The following is a 24202-nucleotide window of genomic DNA, read 5'->3' as shown; positions in this document are numbered from 1 at the left end:
ACTGCCTGTTCACCTGGCTATCATCCAGAAGGCGAGGTCAATACAGGTGCATCAAAGCTGGGACCGAGAGACTGAAAAACAGCTTCTATCTCAAGGCCATCAGACTGTTAAACAACCATCACTAGCACATTAGAGGCTGCTGCCTATAGGCATAGACTAGAAATCACTGGCCACTTTAAGGAATGGAACACTAGTCACTTTAATAATGTTTACATATCTGGCATTACTCATCTCATATGTATATACTTTTTCTATACTATTCTACGGTATCTCATTCACTTAATAATGTTTACATATCTTGCATTACTCATCTCATATGTATATACTGCATTCTATACTATTCTACTGTATCTTAGTCCGTTCCGCTCATCCATATGTATATAGTCTTAATTAATTCCTACCTAGATGTGTGTGTATTGGGTATATGTTGTGTAATTTGTTAGATATTACTTGTTAGATATTACTGCACTGCTGGAGCTAGAAGCGCAAGCCTTTCGCTATACCGCAATAACATCTGCTAATCGCGTGTATGTGACCAATCAAATTTGATTTGATTTGAAATAATTGTGAAGGGTTACACACAAGGTTACATTACACACCTTGATAAAAAAATATTCAATGTGACCAATCCTATCTGTGAATCTGTCATTATTTGAACAATATGTCCTACTTTCTGGAACTGTTCCCAATAGGCGAGGAAGGACATTTAGCCTACTTTACCTTAGAAGAAAGGGGTGTGTGTAGTTTACCTACCACCTTGCACGACACGCTCCTCCCAAGTGTGTGTGTGGTAAGGGCACAAGTGAAGTTACGGTTGCGGGGAAGCTGAAAACATTACTACGTCCGAAGGAAGAGGTGGCTGAAATTCGCTGGTAGTGGTTGTTCAATATGCCCGGCAGCTGACATCTCGCCAAACCCAATTATAAGGTAAATTTCTTGGATTGAAATGGCGCAGTATCTGGACCAGATATTGCGAGGAAGCGCTTCATATTAGAATATGCGAGCGATGCGTGATCTAAAGTTGCACTGGTAACACATAGCCCTGTTGTTGACGGCTGAGGTGCAAATGATATATAGTTTGACAGTAGTGTTCTCAAAATGAAAGACAACTACCCGTTTTTCTCCACCGTGCAATGAAATGCCTAGTAGGATAGGAAAATGTATCCCAGTACAGCTTCATTTGAGGGTGAGCATAAGTTATTCTACATATGCTTTAAATGTTGATATTTAGTTGCGTTGTCAACCAAGCACATGACTTAAATATGACTTGTGTCATACAGTAAATAGCCATAGCGTAAAGTTATCTTGCAAACGAATGTAACAGTATTTAGTCAACCTTAAAATGAGTAACATCTGTGTCTACATTTTGAGGTTAGCCTAATGCAACTCTACATGTCTTATGTAATCATAAAACGCGTGTATGTTCAAGATCGGATGCAAAAGTTGCAGGTCTTAACAATTACTATAAAAATCTGCCAGAATCTCGAACAGCATTGATCACTTGCGGTATGTAATTTTAGAAGTGAACTCAACTGCAATCCAGGCTATTTGGTTGTGCTATTAGATGAGGCACAGTGATAACGCATGAAGTTGTTGCATACATACAAAACATTTAACGTCTAACATTCTCCTTTTTAAATGGTTGAACGTGCAGTGATGACGACTAAACCAAAAATCTGACATTGTTTTTCCATTAGAATTTGGTTGTGCTTTTATACTTAACAAAAATATAAACGCAAGAATTTCTAAGATTTTACTGAGTTACGGTTCATATAAGTAAGTCAGTCAATTGAAATAAATAAATTCATTACATTTACATTTTTACATTTACATCATTTAGCAGACACTCTTAGGTCCTAATCTATGGATTTAACATGACTGCAGCCATGGGTGGGCCTGGGAGGGCATAGGCTTAGAGGTGGGCCTGGGAGGGCAGCCAGGCCCAAACAATCAGAATGAGCTATTCCCACAAAAGGGCTGTATTACAGACAGAAATACTCCTCAGGAAATCCTGGGCTGGCGTGCTTACACGTGGTCTGCGTTTGTGAGGCCGGTTGGACGTACTGTAAATTCTCTAAAACAGCATTGGAGGCAGCTTATGGTAGAGAAATTAACATTCAATTATCTGGAAACATCTCTGTTGGACATTCCAGCAGTCAGCATGCCAATTGCATGCTCCCTCAACTTTAGACATCTGTGGCATTGTGTTGTGTGACACAACTGCACATTTTAGTGGCATTTTATTGTCCCCAGCACAAGGTGCACTTGTGTAATGATCATGCTGTTTAATCAGGTTCTTGATATGCCACACCTGTCAGTTGGATGGGTTATCTTGGCAAAAGAGAAATGCTCAGTAACAGGGTTGTAAACAAATTTGTGCCCAAAATTTGAGAGAAATAAACTTTTTGTGTGTATGGAACATTTCTGGGAGTTTTTAATTCAGCTCATGAAACATGGGACCAACACTTTTATATGTTGTGTTTTATACTTTTGTTCAGTGTAGATGGTTGTAAGCATAGTGATATTACATTGGGAATTCAACAAACTTCTGGCACTTTTTGAGCGGGTGAATAAAGGTGGAAATGTCATTGATCAACGTCAACCAAATATCACCCACATTTCCATGTTGAAATGACGTGGTGTTCCCAGTGGGATGTTAAATGAATTTGGCCAAGGGGTAGTGGTGGAAAATGTACTCAATTGTCATACTTGAGTAAAAGTAAAGATACCTTAATAGAAAATGACTAAAGTAAAAGTGAAAGTCACCCAGTAAAATACTACTTCAGTAGAAGTCTAAAAGTATTTGGTTTTAAATATACTTAAGTATCAAAATTAAATGGATTTGTGAAAATGTACTTAAGTATCAAATGTAAAAGTATAAACCATTTCAAATTCCTTATTAAGCAAACGAAACTGCACAATTTTCCTTTTTATTTTATTTTTTATTGACGAATAGCCAAATGGCACACTCCAACACTTAGACATAATTTACAAATTAATTATTTGTGTTTAGTGAGTCTGCCAGATCAGACGCAGTAGGGATGACCAGGGATGTTCTCTTGATAAGTGTGTGAATTGGACCATTTTCCTGTCCAAATGTAAGGAGTACTTTTGTCAGGGAAAATGTATGGAGTAAAAAGTACATTATTTTCTTTAGGAATCTAGTGAAGTAAAAGTTGGCAAAAATTATAAATAGTAAAGTACAGATACCCCAAAAAAACAGCGTAAGTAGTACTTTAAAGTATTTTTACTTAACTCTTGGCAGTGGTGTAAAGTACTTATGTCGAACAAATTTAGGTGGTACAATTAAAATCCAACGTAATAGTACAATAGGCTACCCTTGATGCACGATAGGGCCTGGGCGGCTCACAGGGATCCACATTACTCGATCACTGATCCAGTATTCAACTCAATACTTGTATTCCCTAAAAAAAAAAAAGTTTACACTGTCATTTAAGATTTAAATTGCAAAATGTTCTCTCTGTCCCCTGGCAAAATGTGGGGAATTTCCCTGGGCCCGAGATGTAGTTAGTCCAGCCATGCGCTGCAGCAGTCATAGTAAAATAACCTGTGTGCTATTTTTATCGCACTCTAAAGTCATAGTTGTGTTCTGATTTTGACACCTCTGATGAATTTGCTATCTCAAAAGGAATCGCTGGGCTAGCCTACCTGCCTACCGATTTTACATTTCAAAATTTTGCCTAGAACAATTTTCTTTCTTTTTTTTTTCTTTCTCTTCCTTTATTTACCATAGACAGGATGAGGACATGTGTCTGAGTATCAGTATGTGTTGTTGACACAGTCAGGACATGCCAGTGCCACAGACAATTGTCTGGAGTTTCTGTCTGTCTGGACTCTATGTACTGAACCTTTCTGGCAGGGTGCACAGGTGAAGTGGCAGCTCACTCTATTGCTCTCTTGTGTGGGTGATCTCATCACTGTTTGCTTATCTCTTTGTTGATTGATGGCCAACTAATCAGTTTCCAAGTATTTGTCCACCCTTGAGTCAGTATCAGGAGTAACAGTATGTTTTTCGAAGGATTATTTTTTTATTAAGTCTTGTGACCTAATTATGTAATACTATTTGCTGGTGTATTTTAAGAACATACAAACACACCATCACACTGCCCTATCCCGTCTGGACAAGAAGAATACCAATGTAAGAATACTGTTCATTGACTATAGTTAAGTATTCAGCCCCATAGTACCCTCCATTCTCATCATTAAGCTCGAGGCCCTGGGTCTGAAGCACGCCCTGTGCAACTGGGTCCTGTACTTCCTGATGGGCTGTCAACAATGACGAGACGGCCTACAGGAGGTGAGGGCTCTGGGAGTGTGGTGCCAGGAAAATAACCTCTCACTTAACGTCAACAAAATAAAGGAGATGATCGTGGACTTCAGGAAACAGCAGAGGGAGCACCCCCCTATGCACATCAACGGGACCGTAGTGGAGAGGCGGTGAAACGCTTCAAGTTCCTCTGTGTACACATCACTGACAAACTGAAATGGTCCACCCACACAGACAGTGTGGTGAAGAAGGCGTAACAGCGCCTCTTCAACCTCAGGAGGCTGAAGAAATTTGGCTTGTCACCTAAAACCCTCACTAACTTTTACAGATGCACAATTGAGAGCATCCTGTCGGGCTGTATCATCGCCTGGTACGGCAACTGCTCCGCCCACAACCGCAGGGCTCTCCAGAGGGTGGTGCGGTCTGCCCAACGCATCACCGGGGGCAAACTATCTGCCCTCCAGTACACCTACGGCACCTGACATCACAGGAAGGCCAAAAAGATTATTAAGGACAAAAACCACCCGAGGCACTGCCTGTTCACCCGGCTATCATCCAGAAGGCGAGGTCAGTACAGAGGCATCAACGCTGGGACCGAAAGACTGAAAAACAACTTCTCAAGGCCATCAGACTGTTAAACAGCCATCAGTAGCTTATTAGAGGCTGCTGCCTATATACATAGACTAGGAATCACCGGGCCACTTTAATAAATGGAACACTAGTCACTTTAATGTTTACATATTTTGCATTACTCATCTCATATGAATATATTGTATTCTATTCTACTGTATCGTAGTCTATGCCACTCTGACATTGCTCGTCCATATATTTATATATTCTTAATTCCATTCCTTTGCTTAGATTTGGGTGTATTGTTAGATACTACTGCACTGTTGGAGTTAGAAACACAAGCATTTCGCTACACCCGCAATAACGTCTGATAAACATGTGTATGTGACCAATAAAATGTAATTTGGTAATTGGCGCTCAAATAAAGAGAAGCAGCAGGCTTCACCCGATACACATTGTACATCTTCTCCATACAATGGCCCTTTGTCCACTCAGCGGGAGCCCCATAACTCTGCCTTCCACTGAAACAATTACCGCACCTCACCCAGTCTAGTCTGCCTGCCTGATTCAGGCAATTTGTTCCTTTCAAAACTGAATGTCTGCCAGCATTCTTCTGATCATTATAAGCACTATGTTCTGCATAGCAACACTAAGCAAAGGATATAGTTTGTCAATTTGAACGAGAGAGAGAGAGAGCTTTGATGTCTTGTCGGGCCGGCGTTGTGGCTGAGGATGCCACGGACTTGGGAGCAGGTGTGACGTTTTCATTCTCAACTGTTGCTTCTGTGACTAATACGTTGTCATAACACTGAAACCGAGCAAGGTGTTAGACATTAATACATGTTGTGAAATCTGTCACGTACTATAGAAATACTGGTTTCCTTGTTTATCTTAGGCACATGGCTCATTGGCTGTAAATGTTTTTTTGTTTTTTTTTTGGTCACAAAACTCTGGCTTAACTCTTGAAAATACTGCATGTGATAACTAAGATACTTTCTCACTCACTTACTGAGCCAGGTCATTTTTAATGGAGGTCCAAGGGCAATGGGCGGAGGTCTTCGAGGGCTCTGACAGACAAGAGGACTCTGGTGGGGAGGGTGAGCTGCTGGGTAGCTCCACAATCACCTTGGCTCCTCTGGTGGCCAACCCTCCTCCTCCCCCCGTTCGCCGCTCCCAGCCCCTCGTCATCCACAGAAGCAGGTAGGGCTACCTGACTTAACTTACACAATGGCCATGACTCCATTGGTTGTCAGTGACTGACTCAATAGCATTTGACACGTCTTATACTTGCAACCGGCACAGAAGTCAATGAGTCATGTTCGGATATTGAGTCATATGTCACATCCTGTTGTTTATGAAGGTTACAAAAGACTCCTAACAATAGACAGACCCTTTTTAATTGAAATGTATTGGTTATATTGTGTGAATGTTATAATCCTTTTTATACATTGTTGTATCCATTTGTATTGTATTTGCGATTGACTTATTCCATTTAAAAAGTTATTTTTTTTTCCTTCACATTTTTCCAGAATGAATACCGTGGAACGGTTCTCTGTTCCTTCTATACCCAATCCCTTTCCAGAGCTGTGCAGCCCCTCTCAATCCCCAGTCCTGATTGGCTCTCTCTCACCGCCGAGAAGTGACACGCATGTAAGATCAAGGGCTCGTAATTGGCTATGCAATCTTCAGGGATGTTGTTCTGAATTAAATTGATTGGCAATGGGTAGGTAGAACTGTCACATTGATAACATTGCCTCTTTGGAATACAGTATAAGTTAATTTGACTGGTCTGGCAGAGGGGCCTCCAGAGGGGATAGTATGGATTCATGTTATTGACTGAGTGGTTCGCAGGGGTTAATTTGATTGGCAGAGGCCCCTGGGTATGCTTGTGCGTATTTAACGCTAGGCGACAGACTGTCACAATGCCATAGATGCTCCTGGGCATGACACTCACCACATACAAGCGTGCCACAAGCACATTCTAATACACACACATAAAGACAAACAAAAACACACCTTGTTCCTCCAATTACTGCCACAGCATCTTTACTTGTGGTATAGTTGCACAGACAAATTCCACCATGTTGTGACACCATCCATCATTGTCTGGATTAACATAGATTTATTCGTTTGTTTAAAATGCCATACTTATGTGTTTAATGTACTGTATGTACCTAGCTACTAGGTACAGGTTGGTTTTGTTTTGCCCCGTGGCTATTGCAAACATCAGAGCAAAAATGTTCAACATTTAACTAAGCTATTTTGCTGAAAGGATGAATTCAGCGGATATTGATACCTTGCTCGGAAAGAATGTGCAAACATCCCCCACGAGCAGTGTTGGAGAACATCATTTAAAAAAAGAACTTATGCTACAACGTTACTGACTATGAAAAGTAACTTGTTACATTACTATTGCGTTACCAAAAACAGAAAACCCTCTGAAGATGCCTTACGCGTGTTAGTCATTCATTCCTATGGCCAGTAAAAGGTGCACACTACCTTTGAATGGATTGCGTAGCCTAAACCAGGGGTGCAACTTTCAACGGGGACATGTCCTCCCCCCACATTCTGAAATTGCATTTTTGTCTCCCATTGTATCACATTCCAATGATATTAACGAGACAACTGTGTGCTTTAGGACCCTGGGGCCGCCTTCGAGTGGTCGGGTAGGCTGTTCAGAGTGTTTATCTGACTGAACAAAAGAATATATAATAATTACGTCCCCCCCACTTCTAAAACCAAAGTTGACCCCCTGGCCTCAACCCTCCGCAGCCTAATCTATAGCTCTGGACTATACCAGCTCAACTAATAATGAGACACAATCTCTCCTTTACAATACTTTAAATAAATTATTTTGTTGAATTATTTATACATATGTAAATGCATATACTGTATGAAACCAACTGGGCAAAGTAAAATGAGAGTTCAAATACAAGAACAACTGGCTACCAAGCTGTTTTACCCACCGATATGTACTGGTCTGTGAACTGTGTAATTGTTGTTCCCTTTCCTTTCTGTTTATGGCGAAGACGGAGCAGGAGAAATTTAAATTCTTATCAACTGAGCCTAACTTGATTATCTAGCTACACTGTTTGCTTTATTACCAGGCAATAAATGGGTCAGTCGCCTGAACCCGATGATCCTGTGTTTGCGTGTGAATCCTGCAAGTAGCGTCAGTCAAGATTCGAGGAGTCACGTCTGTCCTTTTCTTCTACCAATTCAAAGTAATGTGAATACTGCCACGATAACGGCTATTGTCTCAGCTAGCGAGATGGCAATCTATCTGCCGGCTACCATGCCAGAAACCCACCACAACGTTTGTGCAGAAACAGGAAGAGTGTGATCAACATAGCTTAGGTAGAGGGATTCCATTTTTTAAAAATTGCGCCAACAAAGAAAAAAAGAAATATTGTAAAAGTAACTGATTACTTAAATAAAAAAATTAACGCTTTAAGTTACTCGTTACCACCAAAAAGTAATCTGAGTACTCTAACGCGTTACTTAACACTGCCCATGAGACTCCAAGCATTTGTCCATTGTCTGGCCTGTCTTCGTCTCTTGCGGGAAGGAGTCTGCTTTTGCTAAATAACAGGTGAAGTTTAAATCCGGTTGTACTGGTTTTGGAGTTGGCTGAGGAGAGAGACTGAGCTAGAGGTTGCGTCGGGGGGTGTCACAAGTCCTCAATTTAACCTGTACCTGGCTCTCCTCTCAGGCCTTGGGGGCTCGGCCGTGTGCCAATCCCATCAGACTGGTTCTGGAACAAGATAGGAGGGACAGAGGAGGTGTGAGTTCTTGTAAATAAGAGAGAGGGAGCGGGAGAGATTGAACAAGACAAGTTCAAGGGGAGGGTGAAGTGTCAAGGGAGTTAAATAAAGGATTATTATTGGCTGTCTCTATGAAAGCTGTTGACTTATTCATCAAAAACCCAGTCTCTCACCCTGGTTAAGCTTTATGTGACAGTTCCAGAATTGGCCTATTGCTGTGCATTCCTATAGTTCATCTATGATCTCTTTTAATCCTTCTAATTTCTTTTCATTATGTAATTTTTGCCTTGATTTTTGGATTTGTTTTCTTTTGTGTTTGTCTTGGTATGCATGTGTATGTTCGTTGAATATTACGCAATGTACTCTGTTTTCTCAATGTAGTGTCTCTCTGTCTGCTTCTCTGGTCTAGCTGATCAAGGTGTTCGGCGAGGACAGTCACAGCCGGTCCCTGTGGGTGATACCCAGGGCCACAGCCAGGGACGTGTGCCATTTGTTGGTGCAGACAGCCCACTGTAGCGACCAGGAGAACTGGGCTCTGATCGAGCTGCATTCAGCCTTGGGCCTGGGTAAGACTGGACTGCACACTGTCCAAACATTGCCCAGCAAATGCCATTGGCATTCCAATTATTTGCAATTGTTTTTGGAATGCTCGTGGTTTGTCTAAAGGCGAGTCGACATCAAAAAGTTTGGACGAGATGAGACAACTGGAGTACGGTGTCCATATTAGGACAGCCTCAGAGTTGGTTTGGTTTCAGACTCACTCTGACTTGAGAGAGCCTGCATACCAAGTAGCTCTCCAGTGTAGCTGTCCTACACTGTGAAGTATTTCTCTCTCTCCCCCCCCCCCCCCCCTCCCCAGAGCGAGTTCTGGAGGACCACGAGGTGGTGGTGGAGGTGCAGGCTGCCTGGCCCTCCGAGAGCGACACCAAGCTTCTGTTCCGCAAGAACTACGCCAAATATGAGTTCTTCAGGACACCTGTGGTAAAGCCTGCTGAGCTCTTCTGCATCCTCCACCATTTTGTCTAGGAAGAGAAGCCATTTCCAAGCCAAATGCATGGTCACACAGAGATCAGCTTAGATGGCTGGAAAGAAATGGTGATGAATAGTATAGCATACAAGATGCTCTGACATGCATTCTGTACAAGGATTCTGCTAGGATCTTATGTTATGCCAGATGTTAGTCAGACGTGTGAGCAACGGGTTAGTATGTTAATCATCACCGGCATCTGGATGCCCTGGTAGAATCGTTGTTAACGTTGTGTTCTTATCACATTCACGTTGCTCATCCTGTTCGTTAACACGGCTGACTTCATACACCCACGCACGCACGCACGCACACACACAATATTTTATAAATTTTTTTTGATTTCTTTACTTATAAGCATGGTAGGCAGGTTGATTCGCACAGGTGTGCGTGTCTTAACAGACCGTGGGCAAAATAAACCTTTTTTTGTCAGGTTTTAAACATTTGGTTTGCGTGACGTCTTGCCTTAACCCCCTTGAAACACTGCTATCAAGACTCAAGCCATTGCTCATAACCCTCCGTACAGGCTCTAGAGAGAGGCCTTATGTTATCGAAATAGCCCTTTGGTTTACAACTGTAGCTTCCTGTTACAGCTGTTCTTCCCCAAGCACATGATCTCAGACAGTGCTGATGTCACCAAGGGAATGACCTCAGCCGAACTCATCCAGGTAAGCAGCCTATTGTAGGGAAATAGAGCAAGGCCTACTGCTCTGGTATAGCTTCTCCTTTGTTGTGTGTGTTAGGTTTCACTCTAGCTGAGGAGAAACTAGATGTGAACCCCTATATCAGGTTGCCAGGGAAGTGTATCAGGAAACAAATTGAATTGGCAGATATTGAGAATGACATTTCCATTATGTCAGAGGATGTACAGAAACAGTCTTTTGGAATAGTTTTTAGTTCAGTAGTTGAAGTGATTCCATTTTTAACCTTGTTGATTTTCTATGCTTTTCTTCGGTTTAGACAAAGATGCATTGGATTTGACGCAGATGTTGTTTCCTTGCCTCTATCCAGAATCTGCTGCAGTCGGGGACATGTCCTGAGATCCAGGGCTTCCTCCACGTCAGAGAGCCCAGCCGCAAAGCCTGGAAGAAGGTCTACTTCTTCCTCCGACGTTCAGGCCTCTACTGCTCCACCAAAGGCTCATCAAAGGTCAGCCATGGAGCACCAGATTTTGACAGAAATAGAACATCCAGAACTGAAAGTAATTTACAGGAAATGGCGAAGGTACATGAGATGGTGGATTTCAGAAATGACTTCATTGTTTTAGCACTATGCTCAGTTTCTAAACTACGGTGTGTGACATGGTTCAACAAATAAGCACAATCTACTTTTTTTAGTTTTTTCAAATTGGTGAAGTCTTGGAGCTAGAATTGGGATCATGTATACTGTGCTAATGACGACACCAAAAAAGGGTGACGGAGAGTAATGTACAATACGTCAAACTTAGCACACGAGGCCTTTGTGGTAAGTGTATGGGATCCACCATTTTTATTAACCTCCACTATTTAACGCCCATTTAATTTAGTTTTACGCTTTTCATTTCAAATCGATGGTTAAGCGACTTGGGGCGGCATAGTTACTGTACAGGTATGAAGATATTTGTAGTATATTGTTTCAATATGCCCCATCGACGGATAGCCTGGTCGGTGTGACGGTCTGATTGTCTGTCTCTGATGGTCTGTGTGTCCTAGGAGCCCCGTCACCTCCAGTACGTGGCTGACCTGGAAGACCTGAACGTCTACAGTATCACCAACAGCCGCAAGCTCTACGGTGCCCCTGTGGACTTCACCTTCTGCATCAAGGTAACCATTACAACCGTCCAGGGCTTCATTCAAGAGAGCAATGTTTCGAAATTGTTCTGAAATAGGATGCTGACACGTTTCTTTGTGTGTAGCCCAGCAAAGACCGTATTCGTGCGCAGGACTTGAAGCTGCTGTGTGCGGAGAACGAACAAACGCGCACCTGCTGGACCTCTGCATTTCGACTATTTAAGGTGAGGAGAAACCAATACTTGGATATCAATGCATCATGACCTGAACTTTATTATGGAAGCAGATTCATGCCAAAACAAACACAAATAAAAACATTCAAAATGTGGCATACCCTTACTGGATAAGATGGTGGATACATAATAAAAATGTGACAGATGCACATGCTTACCCTTTACTTTTTCCTCCTGTGTCTGCCGGAGCAGTATGGGAGGCAGCTGCATTGTAACTACCAGCTGTCCCAGTCAGCACCTCGTCTACAGGAGGTTGTGTCTCAGCGGTGTGAGTCGGAGGCCAGCCTGGTCGCCATGGACTTTTCAGGGAAGGCGGGGGGCCGGGTCATCCAGAATGCCTGGGAGGCCCAGAGCGCGGAGAAGGAGGAGGGACAGGCATGGAGGGTGAGGATAACTGGGTAGGATGGCGGGGTGGAGAATGCAACTGGACAAGGATACAGATAGGTGACGTGTTGTAGTATTTTTATTTGTAAAAATTATTTTATCTTTTATTTAACTTGAACAGTCACATTTAGATTTACATCTCTTTTTCAAGTCAGCCCTGGCCAAGAGTGCAGCATACATACATTCCACATAAAACACAACACCACATAAAACGTAACAATGAATGGAAGTTAAAACAGTGCATAAAAGAACATGTTTAAAAACATGCACAGTCTGCGGTCAGCAGCCCTCCAATCAGGGATTTAAAATCCTCAATCAGAATACAATCATCGAATTTTAAGTCATTCTGCGACGTTCCAAGATGGAAAAAGAGCGGTGCGGTGACGAGGAGAAGGAAAAATAGGGATTGGGCTAAGAGGGTCACAGGAGGAATAACGACAAGCCAAACGGAACAAAGTTGTTGTTGGATTTGTGTGTAGCAGTCTGGAGTTACTAGTGCGTATGACCTCTCTTGTCTCTCAGAGGAGAGAAGCCTTGAGGTGCAGCCTACCCAACCTTACCCCGGGATCTCGGCCCTCTTGTGAGTCCAGTCAAACAAATACTGTGTCAAATTGGTTCACATTCACAGTTTTTCCCAAACAGAATATATTTGTTCAGATCATTGATCTAAATGGTAAATGAGTGTGTTTGTGTGTTACGCAGCCATACACCGGACCCAGCTCTGGTTCCATGGTGGTGTGTCGAGAAAGCAGGCCCAGAGGCTGATCGAGGAACAGGGATTGGTGGATGGGTATGTATGTGTGCTTGTTGTGGGCACATCTTTGCATGTAGCTCCTTTGAATGTAGCTCCTTTGCATGTAGCTTAGTTTGTAAACAACATGCTCACCTTGGATGACATCTACCACATTGTGTGTGTGTGTGTGTGTGTGTGTGTGTGTGTAGGATGTTCCTGATTCGTGAGAGCCAGCAGCATGCCCAGTGTTTTGTCCTCTCGTTGTGTTACAAGCTGAAGACCAAACACTACCTCGTCATCCCTGTGAGTGGACTTTCCTCTCCCCCATCATGTGAACCTTGCCCTTTCATTATGAGATAGCAAGGCTATAAGGACAGTCTAGTCATAATTGTACTAGGTAGACATGAAATAAAACTGTATCCCAAGTGGGTGTGACACCTACTCCCGTTGCCTGCTTCACTGCTGCTTGGATTCCACCTGGAGATCTGTTCACCATCTGCACTGGCCTGTTTCCCCCTAACCCCCCCCCCCCCCCCCCCCCCCCCCGAGTTTTCGCTCACCTCCAGCACACATGCACAGTTGGGGCGAGTGACTCTGAACTTACAATGGCTAGCCCATTGCCTCATAACTCCTGCGTGCTTTGTTGACTATGAACTCACATGTTTACCCGATCGTGGGACAGACTGTTTGTTCCCACACTCGGGACTCTGGCTCTCTATTGGTTACACAGACACTTGGCCTCCTATCCTATTGTAACCAGTGGTGAAAAAAGTACCCAATTGTCATACTTGACTAGAAATAAAGATCCCTTAATAGAAATTTACTTAAGTGAAAGTCACCCAGTAAAATACTACTTAAGTAGAAGTCTAAAAGTATTTGGTTTTAAATATACTTAAGTATCAAAAGTAAATGGAATTGCTGCAATATACTTAAGTATCAAAAGTTCGAGTAAATTTGGTTTTAAGCGTTAAACTTTCAAATGGCTCTTTGCTTCGGTGTTATCGTCCTCCATCAGCACCGGCCTGCACCCTACCTGCCCTAAGCTCTCTCCTGGCCCCTTACACTAAGTCTGAATTTGTCCTGCTAGGTGATCTAAACTGGGACATGCTTAAACCACCTGACCAAGTCCTAAAGCAATGGGACTCTCTAAATCTTTCTCAGATTATTACCAATCCCACAAGGTATGACTCCAAACACCCAGAAAAGCTACTCTCCTTAGTGTTATCCTCATAATGAATCCTGATAGGTATCAGTCTGGTGTTTTCTGTAATGACCTTAGTCATCACTGTTTTACAGCCTGTGTTCATAATGGCTGCTCAGTGAAACGACATGTCCAGATTTGTCATAGAAGCTTGCTAAAAAACTTTCATGAGCAAACCTTCCTTCATGACCTGACCTCTGTAAATTGGTATAGAATCATCTTGAACCCCTCTGTCGAGAAGAAAATTAGAATTACAAACAGGTTCCACCCCAGGTTTGAACGCGATGTGGCAGAGTTACTCCACCTCAAGAATTTCATTTAGCGACAGGCTCGGCACACGCATACTCATGCTGAATGGCTCTCGTTCAGGCAAATGAGAAATAATAGCACTCAGACTATCCGGAAGGCCAAAGTTAGTTAGTTTAAGGAGCAGTTCTCTCTCTCTCTGGGTCTAACCACAAGAAGTTCTGGAAAACGGTTAAAGACCTGGGGAATGAACCCTCCTCCTCACAGCTGCCCATGTCCCTCTGGTGGAATTATTGTAATCAAAAGGAGAGACTTTTAGGTTTCTTCAAAACAATCAAACTTTATTATTTGATTACTGCAGTAATGGAGCTGGTCGGTAACCACCCCTGGAGGTGATCACTGAGAACTCAACCAGCTGGTTTGAGCCACAGCATTTTTATAGCAAAGTCCATCCTCCTTCAGTCTACTTTACAACAGATGTATGGAATGGGTCACATGGTTAAGATTTGTATGAAATATACTTATCATTCACAGCAGACAGTATCTGCTGTAAAAAATGTCCTCATTGTGTAGAGACCAGGGTCTGCCCCCCCAACTCCATACTGGAGCCATCTCACCCCCAGTACCCAAGTGCAGAAACATTAACTCATGCTCTGGAATGCTGTATCACCCAAAGACATCGTAAATCTCCTGTCAGTGTTAAAATCTCCCAGAGGCCCACTTTCACACAGACACAAAAGAGTTATAAGAACCGTTTATCCTGTTGCATAAAATAACCCTTTGATGCAATTACAACATTATAACAAAATTTTGCTCTCACATCCCTTAATTGTGATGATATGGTTGTTACTGACAAGGAACACATGGCTGAGCTCTTTAATCACCACTTCATTAAGTCAGGATTCCTATTTGACTCCTTGCCCGTCCAACTTTTCCTCATCTCCCACCTCGTCTAATGTGACTAGCCCTGATGCTCCTCCCTCTTTTTCCACCTGCCCTGCTACCAAGTTTTCCCCTGCAGGCGGTCACTGAGTCCGAGGTGCTAAAGGAGCTCCTTAAACTTCACCCCCAAAAAACATCTGGGTCAGAGGGTTTAGACCTTATCTTCTTTTAAGGGTACTGCCCCTATCATCGCCAAGCCCATCTCTGACCTTTTTTAACCTGTTTCTCCTCTGGGGAGGTTCCCATTGCTTGGAAGGCAGCCATGGTGCATCCTTTATTTAAGGGGGAGATCAAGCTGATCCTAACTGTTATAGGCCAATTTCTATTTTGCCATGTTTATCAAAAGTGTTGGAAAAACATGTCAATAATCAACTGACTGGCTTTCTTGATGTCTATTGTATTCTCTCTGGTATGTAATCTGGTTTCTGCTCAGGTTATGGATGTGTCACTGCAACCTTAAAGGTCCTAAATGATGTCACCATTGCCCTTGATTTTAAGCAATGTTGTGCTGCTATTTTTATTGACTTGGCCAAAGCTTTTGATACGGCAGACCATTCCATTCTTGTGGGCCGGCTAAGGAGTATTGGTGTCTCTGAGGGGTCTTTGGCCTGGTTTGCTAACTACCTCAGAGTGCAGTGTATAAAGTCAGAACATCTGCTGTCTCAGCCACTGCCTGTCACCAAGGGAGTGCCACAAAGCTTGATCTTAGGCCCCACGCTCTTCTCAATTTACATCAACAACATAGCTCAGGTAGTAGGAAGCGCTCTCCTCCATTTTGTATGCAGATGATAGTCTTATAATAGTCTCTCTACTCCTCTGTAAACTGGTCATCTCTGTATACCTGTCTCAAGACCCACAGGTTGATACCTATTTATAAAACCCTCTTAGGCCTCACTCCCCCCTATTTGAGATACCTACTGCAGCCCTTATCCTCTGCATACAACACCAATTCTGCCTGTCACATTCTGTTAAAGGTCCCCAAAGCGTGCACATCATTTGTCGCTCCTCTTTTCAGTTCGCTGCAGCTAGCGACTGGAACGAGCTGAAAAAAAACATTAAAACTGCATAGTTTTATCTCCATCTCTTCATTCAGACTCGAACATGGACACTCCTACTGACAGTTGGCTGCTTTCCGTGATGTATTGTTGTCTCTACCTTCTTGCCCTTTGTGCTGTTGTCTGTGCCCAATAATGTTTGTACCATGTTTTGTGCTGCTACCATGTTGTCATTTTGTGTTGCTGCTGTGCTATGTTGTTGTCTTAGTTCTCTCTTTACGTAGTGTTGTGGTGTCTCTTGTCGTGATGTTTGTTTTTGTCCTGCATTTTTAATCCCAGTCCCCGTCCCCGCAGGAGGCCTTTTGGTAGGCTGTCCATTTGTAAATAATAATTTGCCTAGTTAAATAAAAATAATAAATATGATAGTTTTGTTGTACAGACAGGTATGCAGATTACAGCTAGTTATCTAACTCGTATGTTTTTGCGCTAATTGTTTGATCCTGACAGATGAGCATATAGATGATTTGTTTTATTGTGAAACCCTTATTTCTCTGCAGTGTGAGGAGGGCGGTAGGAAGTACTACACCATGGACGATGGCCTCACCCTCTTCATTGACCTACTGCAGCTGGTGGAGTTTCACCAGATCAACAAAGGCATCCTCCCTGTCTGCCTCAAACACCCCTGTGTCTGTGTTGCCCTCTGACCTCTTGGTTAGGAACACCTCATATGACCCCAGGGACACCTCATTATGACCCCAGGGACACCTCACATCACCACTGGGCTAGGTATATATGCAAAGTAGTTCAAACGCTGTCAGTTTCACTGTAGCTAGCTAGCCGTACGCTGGTAGACCGTGTCCTTCGCCCCTGTGTTTCGGGCACTGTTATCCAGATGGCGAGGGCAGATGTTAGGCAGGCGGGAGCGAACGACACTGTGTGCTACCTTAGCCAGCTAATCCTGAGGACGACTCCGGTACACGGGAGGCGGGAGCAACACTGTTTGCTAGCTAACTAACAAGCTAGCTAGCACGCTGTGTCGTTAACTGTCAAGTTAGCTAGTACACAGTATTTGCTCTAGCCGCCCGTCTGCTATGCTAGCAGGAGGCGGGGACGACCGGTAGACAGTGTCCTTCGCCCCCGCCTGTCGGGCATTCATGCAGGAACCAATGGGATGCTCGAGGTGGGAACACCCTTAATTGTGAGCTGCAGTTGCACACTTTTGAAAAGTTACAAATTGCAGCTTGAAGTCACATGCAGTAACTAGTGTGTAGGGGTCTAGACATGGGTGGTCACAGCTATATACACCCCTAGCAGTAGCTTTTAAATCATGTATTTTTAATTGAATCTAACTCATTTGTAGTTTCAGACATCCCCCCCCCCCATTTTTTTATGTTTTAATTAATTACTTGCAATCCCTGTGAGGGTACGTTTAATTACGCATTTTGCACAGCTTTAGGATCTTAGAGCGCCATCATTCGTGGTAGGATTTTGTGCTGTAACCTAAAGAATTTGACTTGCTAAAGGGCTTGTTCACTCCCTTGTGAAGCAATACCTCTGTGGATAGTTGGCTGGATGGCTATAACTGATATCACTGAGTAGATTCTTCAATTTTAGAAAGTAACATTGTTTACGCACATCCTTTAGGGGCTTGGTGATTTACATGTGGAATAGAGCCCCTTTCAATGTGTGGGATATACAATGTGCAGGTTCCTGAGTGTACCACAAGGGGGCACTCTTCGTACACCGGATAGTAGAGCCAAAGACGTGAGAGTTGATTTGTCATTGAGGAATTGATCAGGGGCTTACCCAGCGAGGTGCAATGTTTAGAATCAGAAATAAACTCTATAGAGCTATTGAAAATCCATATTCTTCACATCAGGAATTATCAAGCCTTTTCAGCACAATACATTTCTATCTGAATGTTCTGTAAAATTGCACCATCTTGAATAAGCCCCAGGATTGGTGAAATACTGTAGCTATCTCGGAATGCCTTCTGAATGTTTTACAATGATGTGTACATGTATGTTTTTAATTCTTATTTTATAGTTCACTGCGTATGGTTTTCATACTAGGACACACTACTAGTAAGTGCCTTGTAAATTCATATAACATTAAGCACTCTTAAATGCATTTTTTTTGCACAATGTTGGTTGAGGGAGAACTAATCTGATGTCTTGTTTTTGTCGTTAGCTGAAAAAGAGATGCGAGCTGTTCGTTCCTACCCTGTATGTTCATAGTGTATACTTGCACATATGGGTTTTCTATCAATGACATCCTGAGACTTATTTGAAATCTTGCAATTGCTCATAGCTTTTATTTGAATTAAGTGGTATACGTTGCACATCGAACACATCTCAAGTTATTCAATGCCCAAGGCCAGTTTACTTTTGTGCCACGATTTACGTTTTTTTTTTTTTTTTTTGCATTGAATTCAATTGTATTGTGTGATATGCAACATGGCAAATATTTATCTCTTTCATAACTGTTTAATAAATAATTGATTTTCTTATATGGTTTGAATTGGATCTGATTTTTACATTTTTGCACTGTAAACATGGTCAGGATCAGATGGATTTGTCTTATCACTATGGCTACAGTATCTGCATATACTGTAAATATCTTCCCATCAAAGCACTTTACAACTAAAAAAATAACAAGAATGGACCTTTTTAATGTTACTGTTAAATATACAGCCTACTGACATGTACAGTTCCTTCAGAAAGTATTTACACTTTTACTTTCTTCACATTTTGTTGTTACAAAGTGTGATTTTTAAAATTGATTTGTCTACAGAAGTCAGCGGAATAATTTTTATTAATGGAAAATAAACAGTTGATTTAAGTATACAACACCGTAAGTCAATACATGTTGGAATCACCTTTTGGCATCGGTTACAGCTGTGAGTGTTTCTGGGTAAGTCTCTAAGAGCTTTTCACACCTAGATTAAGAATAATTGACATATTCAACCAAACAATTCTTCAAGCTCTGTCAAGTTGGTTGTTGATCATTGCTAAACAGCCATGTTCAAGTGTTGACAATGATTTTCATGCCATTTTAAGTAAACTCTAACTAGGTAACTTAGGAACATTCAACGCTGTCTTGGTAAGTAACTCCAGTGCATTTGGAAAGTATTCAGACCCTTTGACTTTTTCCACATTTTGTTACGTTACCACTTTATTCTAAAATGGATTAAATAAATTCCCCCTCATCAATCGACAAACGATACCCCATAATGAGAAAGCAAAAACAGTTTTTAGAAATTTCTGCCAATTTATTAGATCACATTTACATAAGTATTCAGACCCTTTATTCAGTACTTTGTTCAAGCACTTTTGGCAGCGATTACAGCCTTGAGTCTTCTATTGGTATGACGCTACAAGCTTGGCACACCTGTATTTGGGGAGTTTCTCCCTTCCTTCTCTGCAGATCCTCTCAAGGTCTGTCAGGTTGGATGGGGAGTGTCGCTGCACAGTAGATCAGTGACACAAAATTCCAATTCAATCCATTTTAAATTCAGGCTGTAACACAACAAAATGTGGAAAAGTCGAGGGCTGAGAATACTTTCTGAAGGCACTGCTTGTGAGGTTTGAAAGCAGAGTGCACAGGCAGACCATGCTGTATAGCTTTCTGTAGGTTATTAAAGCTCAAGACTTGATTTCGCTGGTGGTCTAGAACTGTATGTGGTTAAATAAATAGCTTCGCTAACCCTTCAGATCCACTCGGGCAAGCTTCACCAACCCTACACCAAGGCGTTGCCACAGCAACAGGTTTTTTTCCATAGGCCTTTAGATGGGCAGGTAAATTTTAATGACTTAAAGAAGAGGATGTGTCAGATCGTGAAAGGCTAGATTCTAATGAATGGCGGATATGGAGAGAAGTGGACCAAGACTGCAGCAGTATAAGAAGGGTTAAATATCCTATACATATATTTGACAGATTGTCATCGTAAAAGACAATGTGTTGATATCCTGCATGGGAGGCAATAAATAAATACATCTGTTCCTGTTTAATTTCTCATCTCCCATCTTTTTCCCTCCCTCCCTCCCTCCTGTGTGGGGATTGTTGCTGGGTCAGTCTAATGAATGTAGCATTACTGAATCATTCTGCAGCGTTGCCTGGAACCAGATTCATTATTCAGTTGCTGTGCCTAGACAGTGCAAGAGGAACTGCACTTGCTGTCAAAGGGCAGCAATGAATCTGTCACTAGTCTCTCTCCCTCCCTCCCCTTATCTCTCTCCCTTCTCCTCTCACAGTCACCCTCCCTCTTCTCCCTCTCCCTCCACTCTGTCTTTTTCCTTTTAACTCCCACCTCTCACTTTTCTTCCACCTCTACATTCCCTTTTTCCTTCTGTTCACTCTTTGCCTGCTCTTCCCCTCTTCTCTGCAGACCTCATTAACCTCTCACTCTTTGTAGGTGTGATTAACTCTCCATGTCTCCATTTCTTAATTATACTCTGAAATAATTCAAGTGTTTTGAACCGCCTGGAATTCAGTGGAAACTAAGATGAGTCTTGCAGTATCTTCCCATCTTGACCTGTCTTTTCTTCCTCTACTGATGGGTCTCTGAAAGTGACGTGATGTTAGAGAGAAGCGCGCCTAGTGAATACAGTAGCTCGCCCAAGGGCAAAGTGAAGGCCTCACTCCAACTTGGCCCAGCGAGAGCATCACCCACTCACAGGACTCAAGGCCGGGCCAGTCCATCTTTAATTTATCGCGATGTTTTATTAACCAGCCAACAAACAAAACGGACCACTAGACGGGCACTGTGGTACATGACTCCACACACACACAGGATATACAGTACACAAACATGTTCTCTCTTTTTCATTTATTTTATTTAACCTTTATTTTAACTAGGCAAGTCAGTAAAGAACAAATTCTTATTTACAATGACGGCCTACCGAAAGGCAAAAGACCTCCTGCGGGGACGGGGGCTGGGATTTAAAAGAAAAAAACAACAACAGGACAAAACGGACATCACGACAAAAGAGACAACAACACTACATAAAGAGAGACCTAAGACAACACAGAAAGGCAGCAACACATGACAACACAGCATGGTAGCAACACAACAGGACAACACGGTAGAAAAACTTGGTAGCAGCACAAAACATGGTACATTAATGGGCACAGACAACAGCACAAAGGGCAAGAACGTAGAGACAACAATACATCACGCAACGCAGCCACAACTGTCAGTAAGAGTGTCCATGATTCAGTCTTTGAATGAAGAGATGGAGATAAAACTGTCCAGTTTGAGTGTTTGTTGCAGCTCGTTCCAGTCGCTAGCTGCAGCGAACTGAAAAGAGGAGCGACCCAGGGATGTGTGTGCTTTGGGGACCTTTAACAGAATGTGACTGGCAGAACGGGTGTTGTATGCGGAGGATGAGGGCTGCAGTAGATATCTCAGATAGGGGGGGAGTGAGGCCTAAGATAGTTTTATAAATAAGCATCAACCAGTGGGTCTTGCGACGGGTATACAGAGATGAGGAGTATAGAGTGCAGTGATGTGTCCTATAAGGAGCATTGGGGGCAAATCTGATGGCCGAATGGTAAAGGACATCTAGCCGCTCGAGAGCACCTGCCGATCTATAAATTACATCTCTGTAATCTAGCATGGGTAGGATGGTCATATGAATCAGGGTTAGTTTGGCAACTGGGATGAAAGGGGAGCGATTACGATAGAGGAAACCAAGTCTAGATTTAACTTTAGCCTGCAGCTTTGATATGTGCTGAGAGAAGGACAGTGTACAATCTAGCCATACTCCCAAGTACTTGAATGAGGTGACTACCTCAAGCTCTAAACCTTCAGAGGTAGTAAATACACATGTGGAGAGAGGGGCATTCTTCTTACCAAACCACATGACCTTTGTTTTGGAGGTGTTCAGAACAAGGTTAAGGGCAGAGAAAGCTTGTTGGACATGAAGAAAGCTTTGTTGTAGAGCATTTAACACAACATCTGGGGAGGAGCCAGCTGAGTATAAGACTGTATCATCTGCATGTAAATGGATGAGAGAGCTTCCTACTGCCTGAGCTATGTTGTTGATGTAAATTGAGAAGAGCGTGGGGCTCTTGCATGACACACACCCAGGCATAAACCTAGACACACACACACACACACACACACACAAGCATGCATTTCTTAAAAAGCCATACGCATCAATTTGTGTGCAACAAACAAACTAAATGGGACTTTGTGGTCAACGGACGGTAGCCTTCATGTTGTGTGTGTTATCTTGTGTCATACAGCATATGATGCATACCAGCCCTGGACTCCTCACCCTGAAAACACACTGCTACCTTCTCATTAATTCATGGCCTTTAATACTGGATTGAATTACAGCCTAAGGTGACCCAGGATTTACTTTGACTGTGTCTGTCCTGTGTCCATTATCATACTACCACACTAGCGCTTGCACACACAGATATAGCACTACTTATAGATCCTTTGTGTCCACTTCGTATCTGGAACACCCGTACAGAATACTAGATGCTAACCCACACATGGGACTCTTTTTAGTGCTCTTGTCGAGACACGTCATCTTCGTTCATTATTTATCGCAACCGTCAGTAAGTTTGGTGAAAGCGTCAGACACATCTCTAGAAAGAAAGGTATGAGATGACTCCGCACACTGTCCCAAATGTCACGCCTTCAACCAATGGTAAACATAGTGGTCGGTGATAAATACATAGTTGGGACGTTATCATTGGTTGAAAATCATTTCTCATAAGAACATAATTCCCTTACAAGTCGCACTTCCTGAAGAGTATCCGATTAAATAACATGCCTAGATTGAATCTAGCATCCCTGGTCATTTGGACCAGATATCAGTCCCTGATTTTTAAGGCCACTGTTCCTTTAAGCAGAATGTGTTGGGGGAGGGGTCCACATTTATAAAACATGAGTTTATTCAGTGGACATGCAAAAGACATGGGGAGAGGCTCTCCTGCTCTGTAGCACGCTGGCTTTCACATACACACCCACCCACCCACCCCTGCCAACCCACCCGAAACAGACACAGTCACAACCATACCTAACACACTCTCCCGTGCAGTGTGGCCGTACCAGAAAAACTGAACGGAGACAAAATATGGATGCAGAGAAAACAGAAGAATGAAGATAAGAGCAGAAGAGGATTGAAAGAAAGAAGAGCTAATAGTAATAGAAGAAGAAATACTATGACAGGAGCAGAAACCAGGGTGAAAGGAGAAAAAGGAGAGCTGTGAAGAGAAGGGATCCCGTACCAACACGACACAGGACAGTGTAGAAGTGTGACTGTCGTGGTGCAGAATGGGCAATTCTTCATCCCCAGGCATGTCAACTCTATCTCCGTGCATACTGTAGTTACTGCAGGTATTTTTTTTAACTCGAGTGCCTTTCTCTCAAATGGGGCTGGAAGTTCTCTTTGATCTGTTTACCTGGGGGATGGAAGCTGATTTGGGAATTTCTTTGGAGTATTTTCGTGTTCTCATTGATATGCTAATGTTTCATTTCCTGGTTCGAAGTCTTATTTGTGCATGTGTTTCATCGCCTTCGAGATGATGATTATTGATAAATGTTTTAAAATGTACAGCATTGTATTGACGTGCTGTATTTTAAATACTGTTGCAGGTGGGATGTCAGTGGCTTAGACTATCAGTTGGTTGAATTGTGTTTTTTAAGAATGGGACAGTTTATGTATAAAGTGTTACAGCGGTTTGAAAGGATATTTCACAGGCAAAATGGGAATAAAATTAGGTATTGATGTTGATGATATTGATTTAGTGTTGATGGTCATACAGTACTTGCTGAGAGAGAGAGAGAGAGAGAGAGAGAGAGAGAGAGAGAGAGAGAGAGAGAGAGAGAGAGAGAGAGAGAGAGAGAGAGAGAATGAAATAAGAGGATAGGGGTATGGGATGCACATGCTGTGCTCTACGGTCAAGATGTTGATATTATCCCCACTCTGACATTCGATTGGTATTACTGAACTCCACGTGAAGATGTTGCCTTGGGCTGTACATCAAGGCAGCCCTCACTTTATCTACTATTGATTAATAAACAGGAAGTTTATAT

General features: G+C 42.6%; 1 protein-coding gene across 4 annotated transcripts; it reads left to right on the top strand.

Annotated features, from left to right (window-relative positions):
• Positions 1-742: 742 nt before the first annotated feature.
• On the top strand, positions 743-18658 carry grb7 (growth factor receptor bound protein 7). Of its 4 annotated transcripts, XM_029764316.1 has the most exons (15): positions 4673-4777; positions 4825-4855; positions 5876-6058; positions 6388-6508; positions 9032-9188; positions 9482-9603; positions 10240-10314; positions 10658-10795; positions 11338-11448; positions 11541-11639; positions 11841-12032; positions 12555-12612; positions 12735-12822; positions 12975-13068; positions 16707-18658. In XM_029764316.1, exons 3-15 carry the CDS (start codon positions 5886-5888, stop codon positions 16851-16853), a joined length of 1575 nt encoding a protein of 524 aa, XP_029620176.1. In that variant the 5' UTR covers positions 4673-4777; positions 4825-4855; positions 5876-5885; the 3' UTR covers positions 16854-18658. The 4 variants fall into 4 exon arrangements, with proteins under 4 accessions (XP_029620175.1, XP_029620174.1, XP_029620177.1 ...); XM_029764315.1 differs by lacking the exons at positions 4673-4777; positions 4825-4855 and adding an exon at positions 743-927 and having other exon boundaries at positions 5872-6058; XM_029764314.1 differs by lacking the exons at positions 4673-4777; positions 4825-4855 and adding an exon at positions 744-927.
• Positions 18659-24202: the final 5544 nt, after the last annotated feature.

Source organism: Salmo trutta, chromosome 10 (assembly GCF_901001165.1).
Source record: "Salmo trutta chromosome 10, fSalTru1.1, whole genome shotgun sequence".
NCBI lineage: Eukaryota > Metazoa > Chordata > Actinopteri > Salmoniformes > Salmonidae > Salmo > Salmo trutta.
Note: the sequence above shows the minus strand (reverse complement) of the source record. Positions and strands in the feature narration are given on the sequence as shown.